The 23099-nt window shown below is 47.4% G+C and overlaps 1 protein-coding gene across 2 annotated transcripts in view; it reads right to left on the reverse strand.

Annotated features, from left to right (window-relative positions):
- Window positions 1-22440, reverse strand: part of MRRF (mitochondrial ribosome recycling factor) — a 37252-nt gene extending 14812 nt beyond the window's left edge. The window contains exons 1-2 of one of the 2 annotated variants that reach the window (XM_078603131.1): window positions 22422-22440; window positions 211-425 (exon numbers count right to left, since the gene is read on the reverse strand). In XM_078603131.1, the coding sequence (XP_078459257.1) occupies window positions 211-379 (169 nt within the window). In that variant the 5' untranslated portion in view covers window positions 380-425; window positions 22422-22440. Of the gene's footprint in view, window positions 1-210; window positions 426-12599; window positions 12758-22421 lie in introns of those variants that run through there. The other variant, XM_078603130.1, reaches the window with a different exon arrangement.
- Window positions 22441-23099: the final 659 nt, after the last annotated feature.

The raw sequence follows: 23099 nt of genomic DNA on the forward strand, positions 1-23099 counted from the left end.
AAAGGTTCATTGCATCGCATGGTAGCCACGACACTACCGCTCCCCACACACCCACACACACCGACACGCTCCCTCAACAACTCCCCCTAGCTCCACCACTGCCACCCGATGTAACTTTTTGCTGGAGGCACACACAAACCACACGATGGTATCACACAAACTCACGTCGCCCCCTCTCCACCCCTTCCATGCCATCACCATCACCCCCACCTTTGCTCTTCTTGGTGGACATCCATCGCTCTGCAACCCCGGGAAACCCGCACATGGCCCCTGGAGGCCACTTAGGCGAGGCAGGCTCGAGCGCAGGCCGCCAGGCCCCACTCCTGCTTGCTGTGACGAGCCGGACCAGACGTGTCACGTGACGCATCGTGGTCGCCATGCAGATCGCTCAACTCCCCCGATGCTAAGGACAGCAATGCTCCTGCCTGTACACAAACATCACCAATGTTATCACGCTTTCGCTCACCTACCGACCCAACCACTCATTCACCCACCCACCGCCACGAGCTCCTCTATCGCTACCACCATAATGGTTACCGTTCCCGTGAACTTCACTCGTTGATTTCTCCACCAATTTTGAGGACGTGGACAACCAGACTGTTGCATCTCATCCACACTATGTTCAAATACCACCACACTACAACAACACACTCATCACACTGCAGGTCGCCTCTATCTGCTCCTTCCCTCGCACTGCTGCACTGTGGAATTCCCTCCTCCCATCGTCATAGTCTGTTCCCCAAGCTCTTACATTAATAACCTCGCTCAATTAAAGAAACATGTTCATAAATCTTATCGATTGCAATTTTGACAGTGCAGCTTGTTACTGGCCACTTGGCGTATTGGGGCTTTTGGCCTGCCCAACACTCCACATCCGCCCGGTGTGGCGCAGTTCAGATTGGCGCGGCTAAGTGCGGTTGAGGCTGATGGCTGGGTGACTCGCTCAATCGCTTCCACATTGGGGGGCGGCCGCCGCCACCCCTTGTGCAAAACGACACGCAGCCTCACTTCGCCACCCGTGACACGCGCAGTCGTGACACGCGCAAGCACACACGCGCAGTCGTGACACGCACAGTCGTGATACACGCAAGCACACACGCGCAAGCACACACGCACAGTCGTGACATGCACAGTCGTGACACGCGCAAGCACACACGCACAGTCGTGACACGCACAGTCGTGATACACGCAAGCACACACGCGCAAGCACACACGCGCAAGCACACACGCGCAAGCACACACGCGCAAGCACACACGCGCAAGCACACACGCACAGTCGTGACACGCACAGTCGTGATACACGCAAGCACACACGCGCAAGCACACACGCGCAAGCACACACGCGCAAGCACACACGCGCAAGCACACACGCGCAAGCACACACGCACAGTCGTGACACGCACAGTCGTGATACACGCAAGCACACACGCGCAAGCACACACGCGCAGTCGTGACACGCACAGTCGTGATACACGCAAGCACACACGCGCAAGCACACACGCGCAAGCACACACGCGCAGTCGTGACACGCGCAGTCGTGACACGCGCAGTCGTGACACGCGCAGTCGTGACACGCGCAAGCACACACGCGCAAGCACACACGCGCAGTCGTGACACGCGCAGTCGTGACACGCGCAGTCGTGACACGCGCAGTCGTGACACGCGCAAGCACACACGCACATGCTCAAAAAGGGGTCACAAAGATAAAACTGCTTAACCCGAGCTATGAATGCATCGTCCTTGTGCTCTTTTCACATTTTGCCGTTCATTGGTCTATAGTACCGGTGAAACAAAGCCATAAAGGAGGCTGGTGTAGACCATTCAGTTTCAAGGACAAAACATACATTATCAAAGCATATTTGTTTGCATATTTTTACCACAAGAATGTGTGGTTAATGCAGATTTGATGCCTTGCATTAGGTGTCCATTTCATGTTTGAACATCTTAACACCTCCTGTAATATTTCCAGAAAGGTTAAAACCTTTCCTTCTTTTGTAGCAGCCAACAGACTGTTTGGGAAAGTACATACATGCACTCACATAAGACAAACACATGCACAACAGCCTCCATTCGCCACTAAGTGGTAGTGACGTCACTACAGTGCTTGTGCCATGCTAGGTGTACTTTAAGGCCGTCGTGTCAAGTGTGGAAGACTATCACTGCTGGCAGAAGGTCACAGGACAGACTCAGGCATTATGGGTTGATTGTCTGTGATGACTGGCAGGCACACATGCAGAAACACACATGCGCACACACACCACACAGGCAATTGTCCAAACCAGGTAATGGGGGGCATGGGGGAGCAGAGCCACCCGCGGGGTCTGCAGTTCATTTTAAAACTCAAAAATATTTTTTTCGGAAGCACAGCTGATGAAACCAGTTATTTGCTGCGAACAAAATCGTACACGCACACACGCACGCAGCTAATGGAAACATGGGCATAATGGGCTCAAGATTTCACCTGCACAGGAATTACAGGACGGTAATCACGGGCTGAGAGCGGGCGGGGGGGCACCTCCCCCAGCTCGGGGTGGGGGGCCACTGTCATCGACCCGCGGCAGTCGGGGATGAAGTGTGGCGGCACGCGGAGGAGCACGCGGAGGAGCACGCGGAGGAGCACGCGGAGGAGCACGCGGAGGAGCACGCGGAGGAGCACGCGGAGGAGCACGCGGAGGAGCACGCGGAGGAGCACGCGGAGGAGCACGCGGAGGAGCACGCGGAGGAGCACGCGGAGGAGCACGCGGAGGAGCACGCGGAGGAGCACGCGGAGGAGCACGCGGAGGAGCACGCGGAGGAGCACGCGGAGGAGCACGCGGAGGAGCACGTGCCAACGCGGAGCAGTGCAGTGCGATGAGAGTGATATAGGGAGCCCGTGGGGGTCACACGATTCCTGCATGGGTTGTGATCATATCTGGGGTGCAGCACCAGGTCCAACCTCACAGAATGAAGCAGCAGTCATTGATTGATGGCCCAACACTCACTGATTCATCACTGCAGTCACTCGCTCACTGGTAGTCGCCTCCTTTGCACTCTTTTAGAGCTACAAACATGGTTACTGTTCCGTTAACTTCACTCGCTGACTCCACCGAATTCTCACTGGCTAAACAAACAGATTCCCTGACGGTTTCATCTCATCCAGACTGCGTTAACCCATCACATTGCAGGTCACAGAAAAACCCACCCACCCACCTACTCACTTAACTACTTACACACTCCCCCACTCACCCAACCACTCACAACACTGCAGGTCACAACACTTTGATTTCTGCTTTTTCCCACGCAGTGGTCCACTTTTGAATTCCCTCCCATTGTCACCTCTTTTCCAAAGCTCTTACAACAATACCCTTGCTCAATAAATTAAAAGAACGCGTTCACTCATTAACTATCATAACTTCGATGCTCATGTTGTTTAATAAACAACACCGCACCATCGTCCACGCCTCGTGCCACGCGGGTCCCTTCTGGGGCTCTCGGGCACCGTCGGTTCATGGGGTTCATGGGGTTGTGTGGCAGCGTTCTACCCGAACCCAGCATTGGCCTCGGGGTAATGGGACAAATGGTGTAACTACGCAGAAATAGCGGGTTGCGTTTGAGCACAAATTATCTTAATTCTTAAAGAGCCACAGAATGAACCAAGCGTCTGATTATTTGGCCACTTGTGGCAACGGTGCAGCCAGGAGCAGTGGCGGTGATGGGACAAGTTCGCTCACCGCCAGCTCCTCAAATGGACGCAACAACCACTCACCATTTGCCTTTTACAGACTACTCACCAACTTACCCCTCTTACAGATTCCTCACTCAACAATTGCTCCGCTCTCAGATTCCTCATCCACTCATCCCTCTGCCACTTCCTCTTCAGACGACTTACCCCATCATCACTCACTCCTCTCAGACACCTCACCCACTCCCCCCCCCACTCCCCCCCCTCTCTCAGACACCTCACCCACTCCCCCCCCACTCTCAGACACCTCACCCCCCCCCCACTCCCCCTCCTCTCTCAGACACCTCACCCACTCCCCCCCCCCACTCTCAGACACCTCACCCACTCCCCCCCCCACTCCCCCCCCCTCTCTCAGACACCTCACCCACTCCCCCCCCCACTCTCAGACACCTCACCCCCCCCCACTCCCCCTCCTCTCTCAGACACCTCACCCACCCCCCCCCCCCCCCCCACTCTCAGACACCTCACCCACTCCCCCCCTCTCTCAGACACCTCACCTACTCCCCCCCCCCACTCCCCCTCCACTCTCAGACACCTCACCCACTACCCCCCTCTCTCAGACACCTCACCCACTACCCCCCCCCCCACTCCCCCTCCACTCTCAGACACCTCACCCACCCCCCCCCACTCCCCCCCCTCTCTCAGACACCTCACCCACTCCCCCCCCCACTCCCCCCTCCACTCTCTCAGACACCTCACCCACTCCCCCCCCACTCCCCCCCCCCCTCTCTCAGACACCTCACCCACTCCCCCCCCCCCCTCTCTCAGACACCTCACCCACTCCCCCCCCCCACTCCCCCCTCCACTCTCAGACACCTCACCCACTCCCCCCCCCACTCCCCCTCCACTCTCAGACACCTCACCCACTCCCCCCCCCACTCCCCCCTCCACTCTCAGACACCTCACCCACTCCCCCCCCCACTCCCCCTCCACTCTCAGACACCTCACCCACTCCCCCCCCCCACTCACCCCTCCACTCTCAGACACCTCACTCACTCCCCCCCCACTCCCCCTCCACTCTCAGACACCTCACCCACTACCCCCCCACTCCCCCTCCACTCTCAGACACCTCACCCACTCCCCCCCCACTCCCCCCCCTCTCTCAGACACCTCACGCACTCCCCCCCCTACTCCCCCTCCACTCTCAGACACCTCACCCATCACCCCCCCCCACTCTCAGACACCTCACCCCCCCCCCACTCCCCCTCCTCTCTCAGACACCTCACCCACTCCCCCCCCCCCACTCTCAGACACCTCACCTACTCCCCCCCCCCACTCCCCCTCCACTCTCAGACACCTCACCCACTACCCCCCCCCACTCCCCACTCCACTCTCAGACACCTCACCCACTACCCCCCCCCCCACTCCCCCTCCACTCTCAGACACCTCACCCACTCCCCCCCACTCCCCCCCCTCTCTCAGACACCTCACCCACTCCCCCCCCCCACTCCCCCTCCACTCTCAGACACCTCACCCACTCCCCCCCCACTCCCCCTCCACTCTCAGACACCTCACCCACTACCCCCCCACTCCCCCTCCACTCTCAGACACCTCACCCACTCCCCCCCTCTTCTCTCAAACACCTCACCCACTCCCCCCCACTCCCCCCCCCCCCCTCTCTCAGACACCTCACCCACCCCCCCCCACTCCCCCCCCTCTCTCAGACACCTCACCCACTCCCCCCCCCACTCCCCCCCTCCACTCTCAGACACCTCACCCACTCCCCCCCCCACTCCCCCCTCCACTCTCAGACACCTCACCCACTACCCCCCCCCCACTCCCCCTCCACTCTCAGACACCTCACCCACTCCCCCCCCCACTCCCCCCCCCCTCTCTCAGACACCTCACCCACTCCCCCCCCACTCCCCCTCCACTCTCAGACACCTCACCCACTACCCCCCCCCCCCCACTCCCCCTCCACTCTCAGACACCTCACCCACTCCCCCCCACTCCCCCCCTCTCTCAGACACCTCACCCACTCCCCCCCCCCACTCCCCCTCCACTCTCAGACACCTCACCCACTCCCCCCCCACTCCCCCTCCACTCTCAGACACCTCACCCACTACCCCCCCACTCCCCCTCCACTCTCAGACACCTCACCCACTCCCCCCCCCACTCCCCCCCTCTCTCAGACACCTCACCCACTCCCCCCTCCACTCTCAGACACCTCACCCACTACCCCCCCACTCCCCCTCCACTCTCAGACACCTCACCCACTCCCCCCCCACTCCCCCCCTCCACTCTCAGACACCTCACCCACTACCCCCCCACTCCCCCCCCCTCTCTCAGACACCTCACCCACTCCCCCCCCACTCCCCCCTCAACTCTCAGACACCTCACCCCCCCCCCCACTCCCCCTCCTCTCTCAGACACCTCACCCACTCCCCCCCCCACTCCCCCCCCCACTCTCAGACACCTCACCCACTCCCCCCCTCTCTCAGACACCTCACCCACTCCCCCCCCCCTCTCAGACACCTCACCCACTCCCCCCCCCCACTCCCCCTCCACTCTCAGACACCTCACCCACTCCCCCCCCCACTCCCCCTCCACTCTCAGACACCTCACCCACTCCCCCCCCACTCCCCCCCCTCTCTCAGACACCTCACCCACTCCCCCCCCCACTCCCCGTCCACTCTCAGACACCTCACCCATCACCCCCCCTCTTCTCTCAGACATCTCACCCACTCCCCCCCCCACTCCCCCCCCCCACTCTCAGACACCTCACCCACTCCCCCCCCCTCTCAGACACCTCACCCACTCCCCCCCCCCACTCCCCCTCCACTCTCAGACACCTCACCCACTCCCCCCCCACTCCCCCTCCACTCTCAGACACCTCACCCACTTCCCCCCCACTCCCCGTCCACTCTCAGACACCTCACCCATCACCCCCCCTCTTCTCTCAGACATCTCACCCACTCCCCCCCCACTCCCCCCCCCTCTCTCAGACACCTCACCCACTCCGCCCCCCACTCCCCCCTCCACTCTCAGACACCTCACCCACTCCCCCCCCCACTCCCCCTCCACTCTCAGACACCTCACCCACTACCCCCCCCACTCCCCCTCCACTCTCAGACACCTCACCCACTCCCCCCCCTTACTCCCCCTCCACTCTCAGACACCTCACCCACTCCCCCCCACTCCCCCCCCTCTCTCAGACACCTCACCCACTCCCCCCCCCACTCTCAGACACCTCACCCATCACCCCCCCTCTTCTCTCAGACATCTCACCCACTCCCCCCCCCACTCCCCCCCCCCCTCTCTCAGACACCTCACCCACTCCGCCCCCCACTCCCCCCCTCCACTCTCAGACACCTCACCCACTCCCCCCCCCACTCCCCCTCCACTCTCAGACACCTCACCCACTACCCCCCCCACTCCCCCTCCACTCTCAGACACCTCACCCACTCCCCCCCCCACTCCCCCTCCACTCTCAGACACCTCACCCACTACCCCCCCCACTCCCCCTCCACTCTCAGACACCTCACCCACTACCCCCCCACTCCCCCCCCTCTCTCAGACACCTCACCCACTCCCCCCCCCACTCCCCCCCTCCACTCTAAGACACCTCACCCACTCCCCCCCACTCCCCCCCCTCTCTCAGACACCTCACCCACTCCCCCCCCCACTCCCCGTCCACTCTCAGACACCTCACCCATCACCCCCCCCTCTTCTCTCAGACATCTCACCCACTCCCCCCCCACTCCCCCCCCCCCTCTCTCAGACACCTCACCCACTCCGCCCCCCACTCCCCCCTCCACTCTCAGACACCTCACCCACTCCCCCCCTCTTCTCTCAAACACCTCACCCACTCCCCCCCCACTCCCCCCCCCCCCTCTCTCAGACACCTCACCCACCCCCCCCCACTCCCCCCCCTCTCTCAGACACCTCACCCACTCCCCCCCCCCACTCCCCCCTCCACTCTCAGACACCTCACCCACTCCCCCCCCCACTCCCCCTCCACTCTCAGACACCTCACCCACTACCCCCCCCCACTCCCCCTCCACTCTCAGACACCTCACCCACTCCCCCCCCACTCCCCCCCCCTCTCTCAGACACCTCACCCACTCCCCCCCCCACTCCCCCCTCCACTCTCAGACACCTCACCCACTACCCCCCCCCCCCACTCCCCCTCCACTCTCAGACACCTCACCCACTCCCCCCCACTCCCCCCCCTCTCTCAGACACCTCACCCACTCCCCCCCCCCCCACTCCCCCTCCACTCTCAGACACCTCACCCACTCCCCCCCCCACTCCCCCTCCACTCTCAGACACCTCACCCACTACCCCCCCACTCCCCCCTCCACTCTCAGACACCTCACCCACTCCCCCCCCCACTCCCCCCCTCTCTCAGACACCTCACCCACTCCCCCCTCCACTCTCAGACACCTCACCCACTACCCCCCCCACTCCCCCTCCACTCTCAGACACCTCACCCACTCCCCCCCCACTCCCCCCTCCACTCTCAGACACCTCACCCACTACCCCCCCCACTCCCCCCCCCTCTCTCAGACACCTCACCCACTCCCCCCCCACTCCCCCCTCAACTCTCAGACACCTCACCCCCCCCCCACTCCCCCTCCTCTCTCAGACACCTCACCCACTCCCCCCCCACTCCCCCCCCACTCTCAGACACCTCACCCACTCCCCCCCTCTCTCAGACACCTCACCCACTCCCCCCCCCTCTCAGACACCTCACCCACTCCCCCCCCCCACTCCCCCTCCACTCTCAGACACCTCACCCACTCCCCCCCCCCACTCCCCCTCCACTCTCAGACACCTCACCCACTCCCCCCCACTCCCCCCCTCTCTCAGACACCTCACCCACTCCCCCCCCACTCCCCGTCCACTCTCAGACACCTCACCCATCACCCCCCCTCTTCTCTCAGACATCTCACCCACTCCCCCCCCACTCCCCCCCCACTCTCAGACACCTCACCCACTCCCCCCCCCCTCTCAGACACCTCACCCACTCCCCCCCCCCCACTCCCCCTCCACTCTCAGACACCTCACCCACTCCCCCCCCCACTCCCCCTCCACTCTCAGACACCTCACCCACTTCCCCCCCACTCCCCGTCCACTCTCAGACACCTCACCCATCACCCCCCCTCTTCTCTCAGACATCTCACCCACTCCCCCCCCCACTCCCCCCCCCTCTCTCAGACACCTCACCCACTCCGCCCCCCACTCCCCCCTCCACTCTCAGACACCTCACCCACTCCCCCCCCCCACTCCCCCTCCACTCTCAGACACCTCACCCACTACCCCCCCCACTCCCCCTCCACTCTCAGACACCTCACCCACTCCCCCCCTTACTCCCCCTCCACTCTCAGACACCTCACCCACTCCCCCCCCACTCCCCCCCCTCTCTCAGACACCTCACCCACTCCCCCCCCACTCTCAGACACCTCACCCATCACCCCCCCCTCTTCTCTCAGACATCTCACCCACTCCCCCCCCACTCCCCCCCCCCTCTCTCAGACACCTCACCCACTCCGCCCCCCACTCCCCCCCTCCACTCTCAGACACCTCACCCACTCCCCCCCCCCACTCCCCCTCCACTCTCAGACACCTCACCCACTACCCCCCCACTCCCCCTCCACTCTCAGACACCTCACCCACTCCCCCCCCACTCCCCCTCCACTCTCAGACACCTCACCCACTACCCCCCCCACTCCCCCTCCACTCTCAGACACCTCACCCACTACCCCCCCACTCCCCCCCCCTCTCTCAGACACCTCACCCACTCCCCCCCCACTCCCCCCTCCACTCTAAGACACCTCACCCACTCCCCCCCACTCCCCCCCTCTCTCAGACACCTCACCCACTCCCCCCCCCACTCCCCGTCCACTCTCAGACACCTCACCCATCACCCCCCCTCTTCTCTCAGACATCTCACCCACTCCCCCCCCACTCCCCCCCCCCCTCTCTCAGACACCTCACCCACTCCGCCCCCCACTCCCCCCTCCACTCTCAGACACCTCACCCACTCCCCCCCCCACTCCCCCTCCACTCTCAGACACCTCACCCACTACCCCCCCACTCCCCCTCCACTCTCAAGACACCTCACCCACTCCCCCCCCACTCCCCCTCCACTCTCAGACACCTCATCCACTCCCCCCCCCACTCCCCCTCCACTCTCAGACACCTCACCCATCACCCCCCTCCTCTCTCAGACACCTCAGCCATCACCCCTCACTACACTCACCCTGAGACAGGCTGCATAAAGTGCCTCACTGATTTTTTTCTGTTTGGAAATTCAAGTTTACAGGAATGGGAATTGCTCAAGGTGTTGTCATTTGTCTTAGTTTATCTTTTGGACATTTACAAATACCTTGCTTGCAACCTTCTCTCAATTTACCGACTACACAGGCCAACCAACCATGGCAGTTTAAACGTGCCTCAAATTCCTGTGTCATGTTCCAAAAGTCAGACGTAAATTCGACAATTCCCCTTTGTGCACAACGCTCTACGCTTGACAGCCTCCCATAGCCAGTGCTAGGGCTACGGTAAACGTTTTCAGAATAGGTTACCAGTTACGAATATCAGAAACCAGTAACCGATTCCAGTGGAATGCGAGAAATGAATGCGCTGGTCGTCCGTGTTTCTCAGTTAAAGTTGAAAAAAAACCTTCAAATCCCACCCCGGGAGATGAAATCGAACCAACTACCACCCCGTGGAGCGCGAGTCCAGTGTGCGACCACTCCACCACCACCACCATGGATGGTGGCTCCTTTCATTGATCAGTCTAACAGCTTGACGCGGCGTGTTCGTTGCTCCAGACGTCGCTATACTTGCGGTAAGCCGAAACCTTTTTTTCATGGAGTTACCGGTATCGCGGAATAACCAATTTCAGCAGCCCGAATCATAACGGTCACTGACGGTATATACAAGTATAATACCGTGCCATTGACAGTATAACGTACTATCGTGTAAGACAGTACCGTATACATAAGCAATGCATAGTGTCATTGACAGTATACACACGCATTGCACAATGTCAATGCAGTACTAAATCTATCAGACGGTATCCACAAGCAGTCCACGGGCTCCTGAGCCCCAGGGTGGGTGGGTGGGGGAGGCGTCGTGGGGGGTCCCCTTCCCAGACCCCGGTAACTCTGCCCCCCCCCCATCTCCCCTCCCCTGTGCTGCAATCATTGTCATTTTCCGCAACTTTACACCGCGAGGCGCCGGGAGGGGCTCGGGGAGGGGGGGGAGTCCGCACGTGCGGCTCATTAACCCCCATCGTGAACCAATTAACCCCAACACGGGCCCCCCCAGAGCGCGCACCCCCCATCCCCTATCCCAGCGGACACCGCGACTCGACCGCGCTCACTGTGAGACGTCGTGGGCAAGCGAGACCCACGGGGGCTTGGGGTGACGTTCACGTTGATGGTGATGTCCATGATGTTCACATTGATGATGGTGGTGATGTTTATTTTGATGTTGTTGAAGTTGACGAGGATGTTGAATTGTTGATTGGGATGTGGATGTAACGATGATTTTCATGTTATGAGTCACGCTGATGGTGATGTTGTTGACATTTCTGTCGATGTTATTGTTTACGTTTCGGGTGCGGCAGGACGGTGACACTTGAGGTGCCTCCCAGCAGTAAGCCCTGGGTTAGACCGCGGGCTGGGTGACTGTGTAGTTTGTATGCTACCCCCTGGGTTAGATCGCGGGCTGGGTGACTGTGTAGTTTGTATGTTACCCCCTGGGTTAGATCGCGGGCTGGGTGACTGTGTAGTTTGTATGTTACCCCCTGGGTTAGATCGCGGGCTGGGTGACTGTGTAGTTTGTATGTTACCCCCTGGGTTAGATCGCGGGCTGGGTGACTGTGTAGTTTGTATGTTACCCCCTGGGTTAGATCAAGGGCTGGGTGACTGTGTAGTTTGTATGTTACCCCCTGGATTAGATCGTGGGCTGGGTGACTGTGTAGTTTGTATGTTACCCCCTGGGTTAGATCGCGGGCTGGGTGACTGTGTAGTTTGTATGTTACCCCCTGGGTTAGATCGCGGGCTGGGTGACTGTGTAGTTTGTATGTTACCCCCTGGATTAGATCGTGGGCTGGGTGACTGTGTAGTTTGTATGTTACCCCCTGGGTTAGATCGTGGGCTGGGTGACTGTGTAGTTTGTATGTTACCCCCTGGGTTAGATCAAGGGCTGGGTGACTGTGTAGTTTGTATGTTACCCCCCTGGGTTAGATCGCGGGCTGGGTGACTGTGTAGTTTGTATGTTACCCCCTGGGTTAGATCAAGGGCTGGGTGACTGTGTAGTTTGTATGTTACCCCCTGGGTTAGATCAAGGGCTGGGTGACTGTGTAGTTTGTATGTTACCCCCTGGGTTAGATCGCGGGCTGGGTGACTGTGTAGTTTGTATGTTACCCCCTGCTGAGCGTGAATGAGTGCATGTGTTGAGCTTATATGGTATCCCCCTGTTCTGCACGGATTTACTCCCGGGTCCTCCCATAGCTAAAGAAAGAGCCAACACACAATGCAACTGCTATTGGCCAAACATCCCAATGCTGAGAAACCACCAGCAAATTACTCAATTGGGATCACATACAGCAGCAACATCGCACCCTGCTGCAAAAACTTGGAAACACTCGTCTCAAATTGAGCCTCTTGGGTAAACAAGCGCATTAAAATAATCAACGCTGACGGAGTTGATGTTGGTGACGCTGATGATGTTCATCAATGCTGATGTTGATTTTCACGTTGATGGTGGTTACGACGGTGATGGTGAATATCGTGACAGTGACCACGGTGGTGGTCATGACGACGGCGGTGATGATTGTGACAGTGATGATGGTGGTAGTCATGACGACGGCGGCGGTGATGATTGTAGTGACAGGAAGGATGTTCAGGTGATTGTGCCTCACCGTCAACGCGCTGTCTCAATGTTACTCAGGGGGCCGCCATGACGCACCACGTGATTTCCCCGTGCGTCGTGACGTCACGACTCAGTCCGTCATGACGTTACGACTGTGCGTCATGACGTTGCGACTGTGCGTCATGACGTTACGACTGTGCGTCATGACGTCCGACTCCACGCGGCCTCGCGGTTGCCGTGGCGACCGGGCATTGCAGTCTGCGCCCGGACCGCTCCTCACGGCGGCGGCGAGCCGACACGGCGATTACACATTCACACTACACTACACACTTTATACATTATACACTACACACTTTATACATTATACACTACACTACACACTTTATACATTATACACTACACTACACACTTTATACATTATACACTACACACTTTATACATTATACACTACACACTTTATACATTATACACTACACTACACACTTTATACATTATACACTACACACTTTATACATTATACACTACACATTTTATACATTATACACTACACTACACACTTTATACATTATACACTACACACTTTATACATTATACACTACACACTTTATACATTATACACTACACACTTTATACATTATACACTACACACTTTATACATTATACACTACACTACACACTTTATACATTATACACTACACACTTTATACATTATACACTACACACTTTATACATTATACACTACACTACACACTTTATACATTATACACTACACACTTTATACATTATACACTACACACTTTATACATTATACACTACACACTTTATACATTATACACTACACTACACACTTTATACATTATACACTACACACTTTATACATTATACACTACACTACACACTTTATACATTATACACTACACACTTTATACATTATACACTACACACTTTATACATTATACACTACACACTTTATACATTATACACTACACACTTTATACATTATACACTACACTACACACTTTATACATTATACACTACACACTTTATACATTATACACTACACTACACACTTTATACATTATACACTACACACACATTATACATTCACACTACACTACACACTTTATACATTATACACTACACTACACACTTTATACATTATACACTACACACTTTATACATTATACACTACACTACACACTTTATACATTATACACTACACACTTTATACATTATACACTACACACTTTATACATTATACACTACACACTTTATACATTATACACTACACTACACACTTTATACATTATACACTACACACTTTATACATTATACACTACACTACACACTTTATACATTATACACTACACACTTTATACATTATACACTACACACTTTATACATTATACACTACACACTTTATACATTATACACTACACACTTTATACATTATACACTACACTACACACTTTATACATTATACACTACACACTTTATACATTATACACTACACTACACACTTTATACATTATACACTACACACACATTATACATTCACACTACACTACACACTTTATACATTATACACTACACTACACACTTTATACATTATACACTACACACTTTATACATTATACACTACACTACACACTTTATACATTATACACTACACACTTTATACATTATACACTACACACTTTATACATTATACACTACACACTTTATACATTATACACTACACTACACACTTTATACATTATACACTACACACTTTATACATTATACACTACACTACACACTTTATACATTATACACTACACACTTTATACATTATACACTACACACTTTATACATTATACACTACACACTTTATACATTATACACTACACACTTTATACATTATACACTACACTACACACTTTATACATTATACACTACACACTTTATACATTATACACTACACTACACACTTTATACATTATACACTACACACACATTATACATTCACACTACACTACACACTTTATACATTATACACTACACTACACACTTTATACATTATACACTACACACTTTATACATTATACACTACACACTTTATACATTATACACTACACACTTTATACATTATACACTACACTACACACTTTATACATTATACACTACACACTTTATACATTATACACTACACTACACACTTTATACATTATACACTACACACTTTATACATTATACACTACACACTTTATACATTATACACTACACACTTTATACATTATACACTACACACTTTATACATTATACACTACACTACACACTTTATACATTATACACTACACACTTTATACATTATACACTACACTACACACTTTATACATTATACACTACACACACATTATACATTCACACTACACTACACACTTTATACATTATACACTACACTACACACTTTATACATTATACACTACACACTTTATACATTATACACTACACACTTTATACATTATACACTACACACTTTATACATTATACACTACACACTTTATACATTATACACTACACTACACACTTTATACATTATACACTACACACTTTATACATTATACACTACACTACACACTTTATACATTATACACTACACACACATTATACATTCACACTACACTACACACTTTATACATTATACACTACACTACACACTTTATACATTATACACTACACACTTTATACATTATACACTACACTACACACTTTATACATTATACACTACACACTTTATACATTATACACTACACTACACACTTTATACATTATACACTACACACTTTATACATTATACACTACACACTTTATACATTATACACTACACACTTTATACATTATACACTACACACTTTATACATTATACACTACACTACACACTTTATACATTATACACTACACACTTTATACATTATACACTACACTACACACTTTATACATTATACACTACACACTTTATACATTATACACTACACACTTTATACATTATACACTACACACTTTATACATTATACACTACACACTTTATACATTATACACTACACTACACACTTTATACATTATACACTACACACTTTATACATTATACACTACACTACACACTTTATACATTATACACTACACACACATTATACATTCACACTACACTACACACTTTATACATTATACACTGCACTACACACTTTATACATTATACACTACACACTTTATACATTATACACTACACACTTTATACATTATACACTACACACTTTATACATTATACACTACACTACACACTTTATACATTATACACTACACACTTTATACATTATACACTACACTACACACTTTATACATTATACACTACACACTTTATACATTATACACTACACACTTTATACATTATACACTACACACTTTATACATTATACACTACACACTTTATACATTATACACTACACTACACACTTTATAGATTATACACTACACACTTTATACATTATACACTACACTACACACTTTATACATTATACACTACACACACATTATACATTCACACTACACTACACACTTTATACATTATACACTACACTACACACTTTATACATTATACACTACACACTTTATACATTATACACTACACACTTTATACATTATACACTACACACTTTATACATTATACACTACACACTTTATACATTATACACTACACTACACACTTTATACATTATACACTACACACTTTATACATTATACACTACACTACACACTTTATACATTATACACTACACACACATTATACATTCACACTACACTACACACTTTATACATTATACACTACACTACACACTTTATACATTATACACTACACACTTTATACATTATACACTACACTACACACTTTATACATTATACACTACGCACTTTATACATTATACACTACACTACACACTTTATACATTATACACTACACACTTTATACATTATACACTACACACTTTATACATTATACACTACACACTTTATACATTATACACTACACACTTTATACATTATACACTACACTACACACTTTATACATTATACACTACACACTTTATACATTATACACTACACTACACACTTTATACATTATACACTACACACACATTATACATTCACACTACACTACACACTTTATACATTATACACTACACTACACACTTTATACATTATACACTACACACTTTATACATTATACACTACACACTTTATACATTATACACTACACACTTTATACATTATACACTACACACTTTATACATTATACACTACACTACACACTTTATACATTATACACTACACACTTTATACATTATACACTACACTACACACTTTATACATTATACACTACACACACATTATACATTCACACTACACTACACACTTTATACATTATACACTACACACACATTATACATTCACACTACACTACACACTTTATACATTATACACTACACACACATTATACATTCACACTACACTACACACTTTATACATTATACACTACACACTTTATACATTATACACTACACTACACACTTTATACATTATACACTACACACACATTATACATTCACACTACACTACACACTTTATACATTATACACTACACACACATTATACATTCACACTACACTACACACTTTATACATTATACACTACACACACATTATACATTCACACTACACTACACACTTTATACATTATACACTACACACTTTATACATTATACACTACACTACACACTTTATACATTATACACTACACACACATTATACATTCACACTACACTACACACTTTATACATTATACACTACACACTTTATACATTATACACTACACTACACACTTTATACATTATACACTACACACACATTATACATTCACACTACACTACACACTTTATACATTATACACTACACACACATTATACATTCACACTACACTACACACTTTATACATTATACACTACACACTTTATACATTATACACTACACTACACACTTTATACATTATACACTACACACACATTATACATTCACACTACACTACACACTTTATACATTATACACTACACACACATTATACATTCACACTACACTACACACTTTATACATTATACACTACACACACATTATACATTCACACTACACTACACACTTTATACATTATACACTACACACACATTATACATTCACACTACACTACACACTTTATACATTATACACTACACACTTTATACATTATACACTACACTACACACTTTATACATTATACACTACACACACATTATACATTCACACTACACTACACACTTTATACATTATACACTACACACACATTATACATTCACACTACACTACACACTTTATACATTATACACTACACACACATTATACATTATACATTCACACTACACACTTTATACATTATACACTACACACACATTATACATTCACACTACGCTACACACTTTATACATTATACACTACACACACATTATACATTATACATTCACACTACACTACACACTTTATACATTATACACTACACACACATTATACATTATACACACACTACACACGTTATACATTATACACTACACACACATTATACATTATACACACACTACACACTTTATACATTATACACTACACACACATTATACATTATACACACACTACACACTTTATACATTATACACTACACACACATTATACATTATACATTCACACTACACACTTTATACATTATACACTACACACACATTATACATTCACACTACACTACACACTTTATACATTATACACTACACACACATTATACATTATACACACACTACACACTTTATACATTATACACTACACACACATTATACATTATACACACACTACACACTTTATACATTATACACTACACACACATTATACATTATACACACACTACACACTTTATACATTATACACTACACACACATTATACATTATACACACACTACACACTTTATGCATTATACACTACACACACATTATGCATTATACACACACTACACACTTTATACATTATACACTACACACACATTATACACACACTACACACTTTATACATTATACACTACACACACATTATACATTATACACACACTACACACTTTATACATTATACACTACACACACATTATACATTATACACACACTACACACTTTATATATTATACACTACACACACATTATACATTATACACACACTACACGACACACTTTATACACACTACACACTATACACACATTATACATTATACACACACTATACACTACACACTCACACTACACTACACACTTTATACACACTATACACTATACACTACACACTCACACACACTACACACTTTATACATTATACACTACACACACATTATACATTATACACACACTACACTACACACACACTACACACTATACACACATTATACATTATACACACACTATACACTACACACTCACACTACACACTTTATACACACTATACACTACACACTCACACACACTACACACTTTATACACACTATACACACATTATACATTATATACACACTATACACTACACACACTACACTACACACTTTATACATTATACACTACACACACATTATACATTCACACTACACTACACACTTTATACATTATACACTACACACACATTATACATTATACACACACTACACACTTTATACATTATACACTACACACACATTATACATTATACACACACTACACACTTTATACATTATACACTACACACACATTATACATTATACACACACTACACACTTTATGCATTATACACTACACACACATTATGCATTATACACACACTACACACTTTATACATTATACACTACACACACATTATACACACACTACACACTTTATACATTATACACTACACACACATTATACATTATACACACACTACACACTTTATACATTATACACTACACACACATTATACATTATACACACACTACACACTTTATACATTATACACTACACACACATTATACATTATACACACACTACACGACACACTTTATACACACTACACACTATACACACATTATACATTATACACACACTATACACTACACACTCACACTACACTACACACTTTATACACACTATACACTACACACTCACACACACTACACACTTTATACATTATACACTACACACACATTATACATTATACACACACTACACTACACACACACTACACACTATACACACATTATACATTATACACACACTATACACTACACACTCACACTACACACTTTATACACACTATACACTACACACTCACACACACTACACACTTTATACACACTATACACACATTATACATTATATACACACTATACACTACACACACTACACTACACACTTTATATACACTACACACTATACACACATTATACATTATACACACACTATACACTACACACTCACACTACACTACACACTTTATACACACTATACACACATTATACATTATACACACTACACTACACACTTTATACACACTATACACTCACACTACACTACACACTTTATACACATTACACACTATACACACATTATACATTATACACACACTATACACTACACACTCACACTACACTACACACTTTATACACACTACACACTATACACACATTATACATTATACACACACTATACACTACACACTCACACTACACTACACACGTTATACACATTATACACTATACACTCACACTACACACACTACACTACACACTTTATACACACTACACACTATAACCACATACATTATACACACACTATACACTACACACTCACACTACACTACACACTTTATACACATTATACACTACACACTCACACTACACACTTTATACACTATACACTCACACTACACTACACACTTTATACACACTAGACACACATTATACACTATACACACATTACACACTTTATACACACTATACACTATACACTCACACTACACTACACACTTTATACACACTACACACTATACACACATTATACATTATACACACACTATACACTACACACTCACACTACACTACACACATTATACACACTACACACTCACACACACTACACACTATACACACATTATACATTATACACACACTATACACTACACACTCACACTACACTACACACTTTATACACACTATACACACATTATACATTATACACACACTACACTACACACTTTATACACACTATACACTCACACTACACTACACACTTTATACACATTACACACTATACACACATTATACACACTATACACTACACACTCACACTACACTACACACTTTATACACACTATACACTATACACTCACACTACACTACACACTTTATACACACTACACACTATACACACATTATACATTATACACACACTACACTACACACTTTATACACACTACACACTATACACTCACACTACACACACTACACTACACACTTTATACACACTACACACTATACACACATTATACATCATACACACACTATACACTACACACTCACACTACACTACACACTTTATACACACTATACACTCACACTACACACACTACACTACACACTTTATACACACTACACACTATACACACATTATACATTATACACACACTATACACTACACACTCACACTATACTACACACTTTATACACATTATACACTACACACTCACACTACACACTTTATACACATTATACACTATACACTCACACTACACTACACACTTTATACACACTATACACTATACACACATACACTATACACACACTACACACTTTATACACACTATACACTATACACTCACACTACACTACACACTTTATACACATTATACACTATACACACATTGTACATTATACACACACTACACTACACACTTTATACACACTATACACTATACACTCACACTACACACACTACACTACACACTTTATACACACTATACACTATACACACATTATACATTATACACATACTATACACTACACACTCACACTACACTACACACTTTATACACACTATACACTCACACTACACTACACACTCTATACACATTATACACTATACACACATTATACACACTATACACTCACACTACACACACTACACACACTATACACTCACACTACACTACACACTTTATACACACTATACACTATACACACATTATACACACACACACTATACACTACACATTCACACTACACTACACACTTTATACACACTATACACTATACACACATTATACATTATATACACACACACATTATACACACTATACACATACACTATACACACATTATACACTATACACACACTACACACACTATACACACACTACACACACTACACGCACTATACACTATACACTCACGCTACACACACACTATACACATACACTATACACACATTATACACTATACACACACTACACACTACACACACATTACACACTACACACACTACACGCACTATACACTATACACACACTACACACACACACTATACACACACGTGTGTATAGTGTGTGTGTGTATAATGTGTGTGTGTGTTTGTTTTAAACACACACACACTATATACACACGTGTGTATATAGTGCGTGTATAATGTGTTTGTTTTAAACAATATTGCTGAAGGTAAAGTCACGTAGAAGGGAAATAATAAAATAATAAAAATAAAACATAATTAAATAAAATTCTCACGACGTTTCGGCCACAACGCAAGCAGCCGTCCACAGGTGAAGAACAGGGCTGTCGGAAAGACATCGTCTGAATGAACACCACCAAGCTTGGCAGCGTACAGTGAGGGAAAAAAGTATTTCATCCCCTGCTGATTTTGTACGTTTGCCCACTGACAAAGATATGATCAGTCTATAATTTTAATGGTAGGTTTATTTGAACAGTGAGAGACAGAATAACAACAACAAAATCCAGAAAACGCATGTCAAAAATGTTATAAATTGATTTGCATTTTAATGAGGGAAATAAGTATTTGACCCCCTCTCAATCAGAAAGATTTCTGGCTCCCAGGTGTCTTTAATATAGGTAACGAGCTGAGATTAGGAGCACACTCTTAAAGGGAGTGCTCCTAATTTCAGCTTGTTACCTGTGTAAAAGACACCTGTTAACAGAAGCAATCAATCAATCAGATTACAAACTCTCCACCATGGCCAAGACCAAAGAGCTCTCCGAGGATGTCAGGGACAAGGTTGTAGATTTACACAAGGCTGGGATGGGCTACAAGACCATCGCCAAGCAGCTTGGTGAGAAGGTGACAACAATTGGTGCGTATAAAGTGTGTAGTGTGAGTGTGTAGTGTATAATGTGTATAAAGTGTGTAGTGTAGTGTGAGTGTGTAGTGTATAGTGTGTGTATAATGTA

This window comes from Lampetra planeri, chromosome 20 (genome assembly GCF_965212315.1).
Source record: "Lampetra planeri chromosome 20, kcLamPlan1.2.h2, whole genome shotgun sequence".
Lineage (NCBI taxonomy): Eukaryota > Metazoa > Chordata > Hyperoartia > Petromyzontiformes > Petromyzontidae > Lampetra > Lampetra planeri.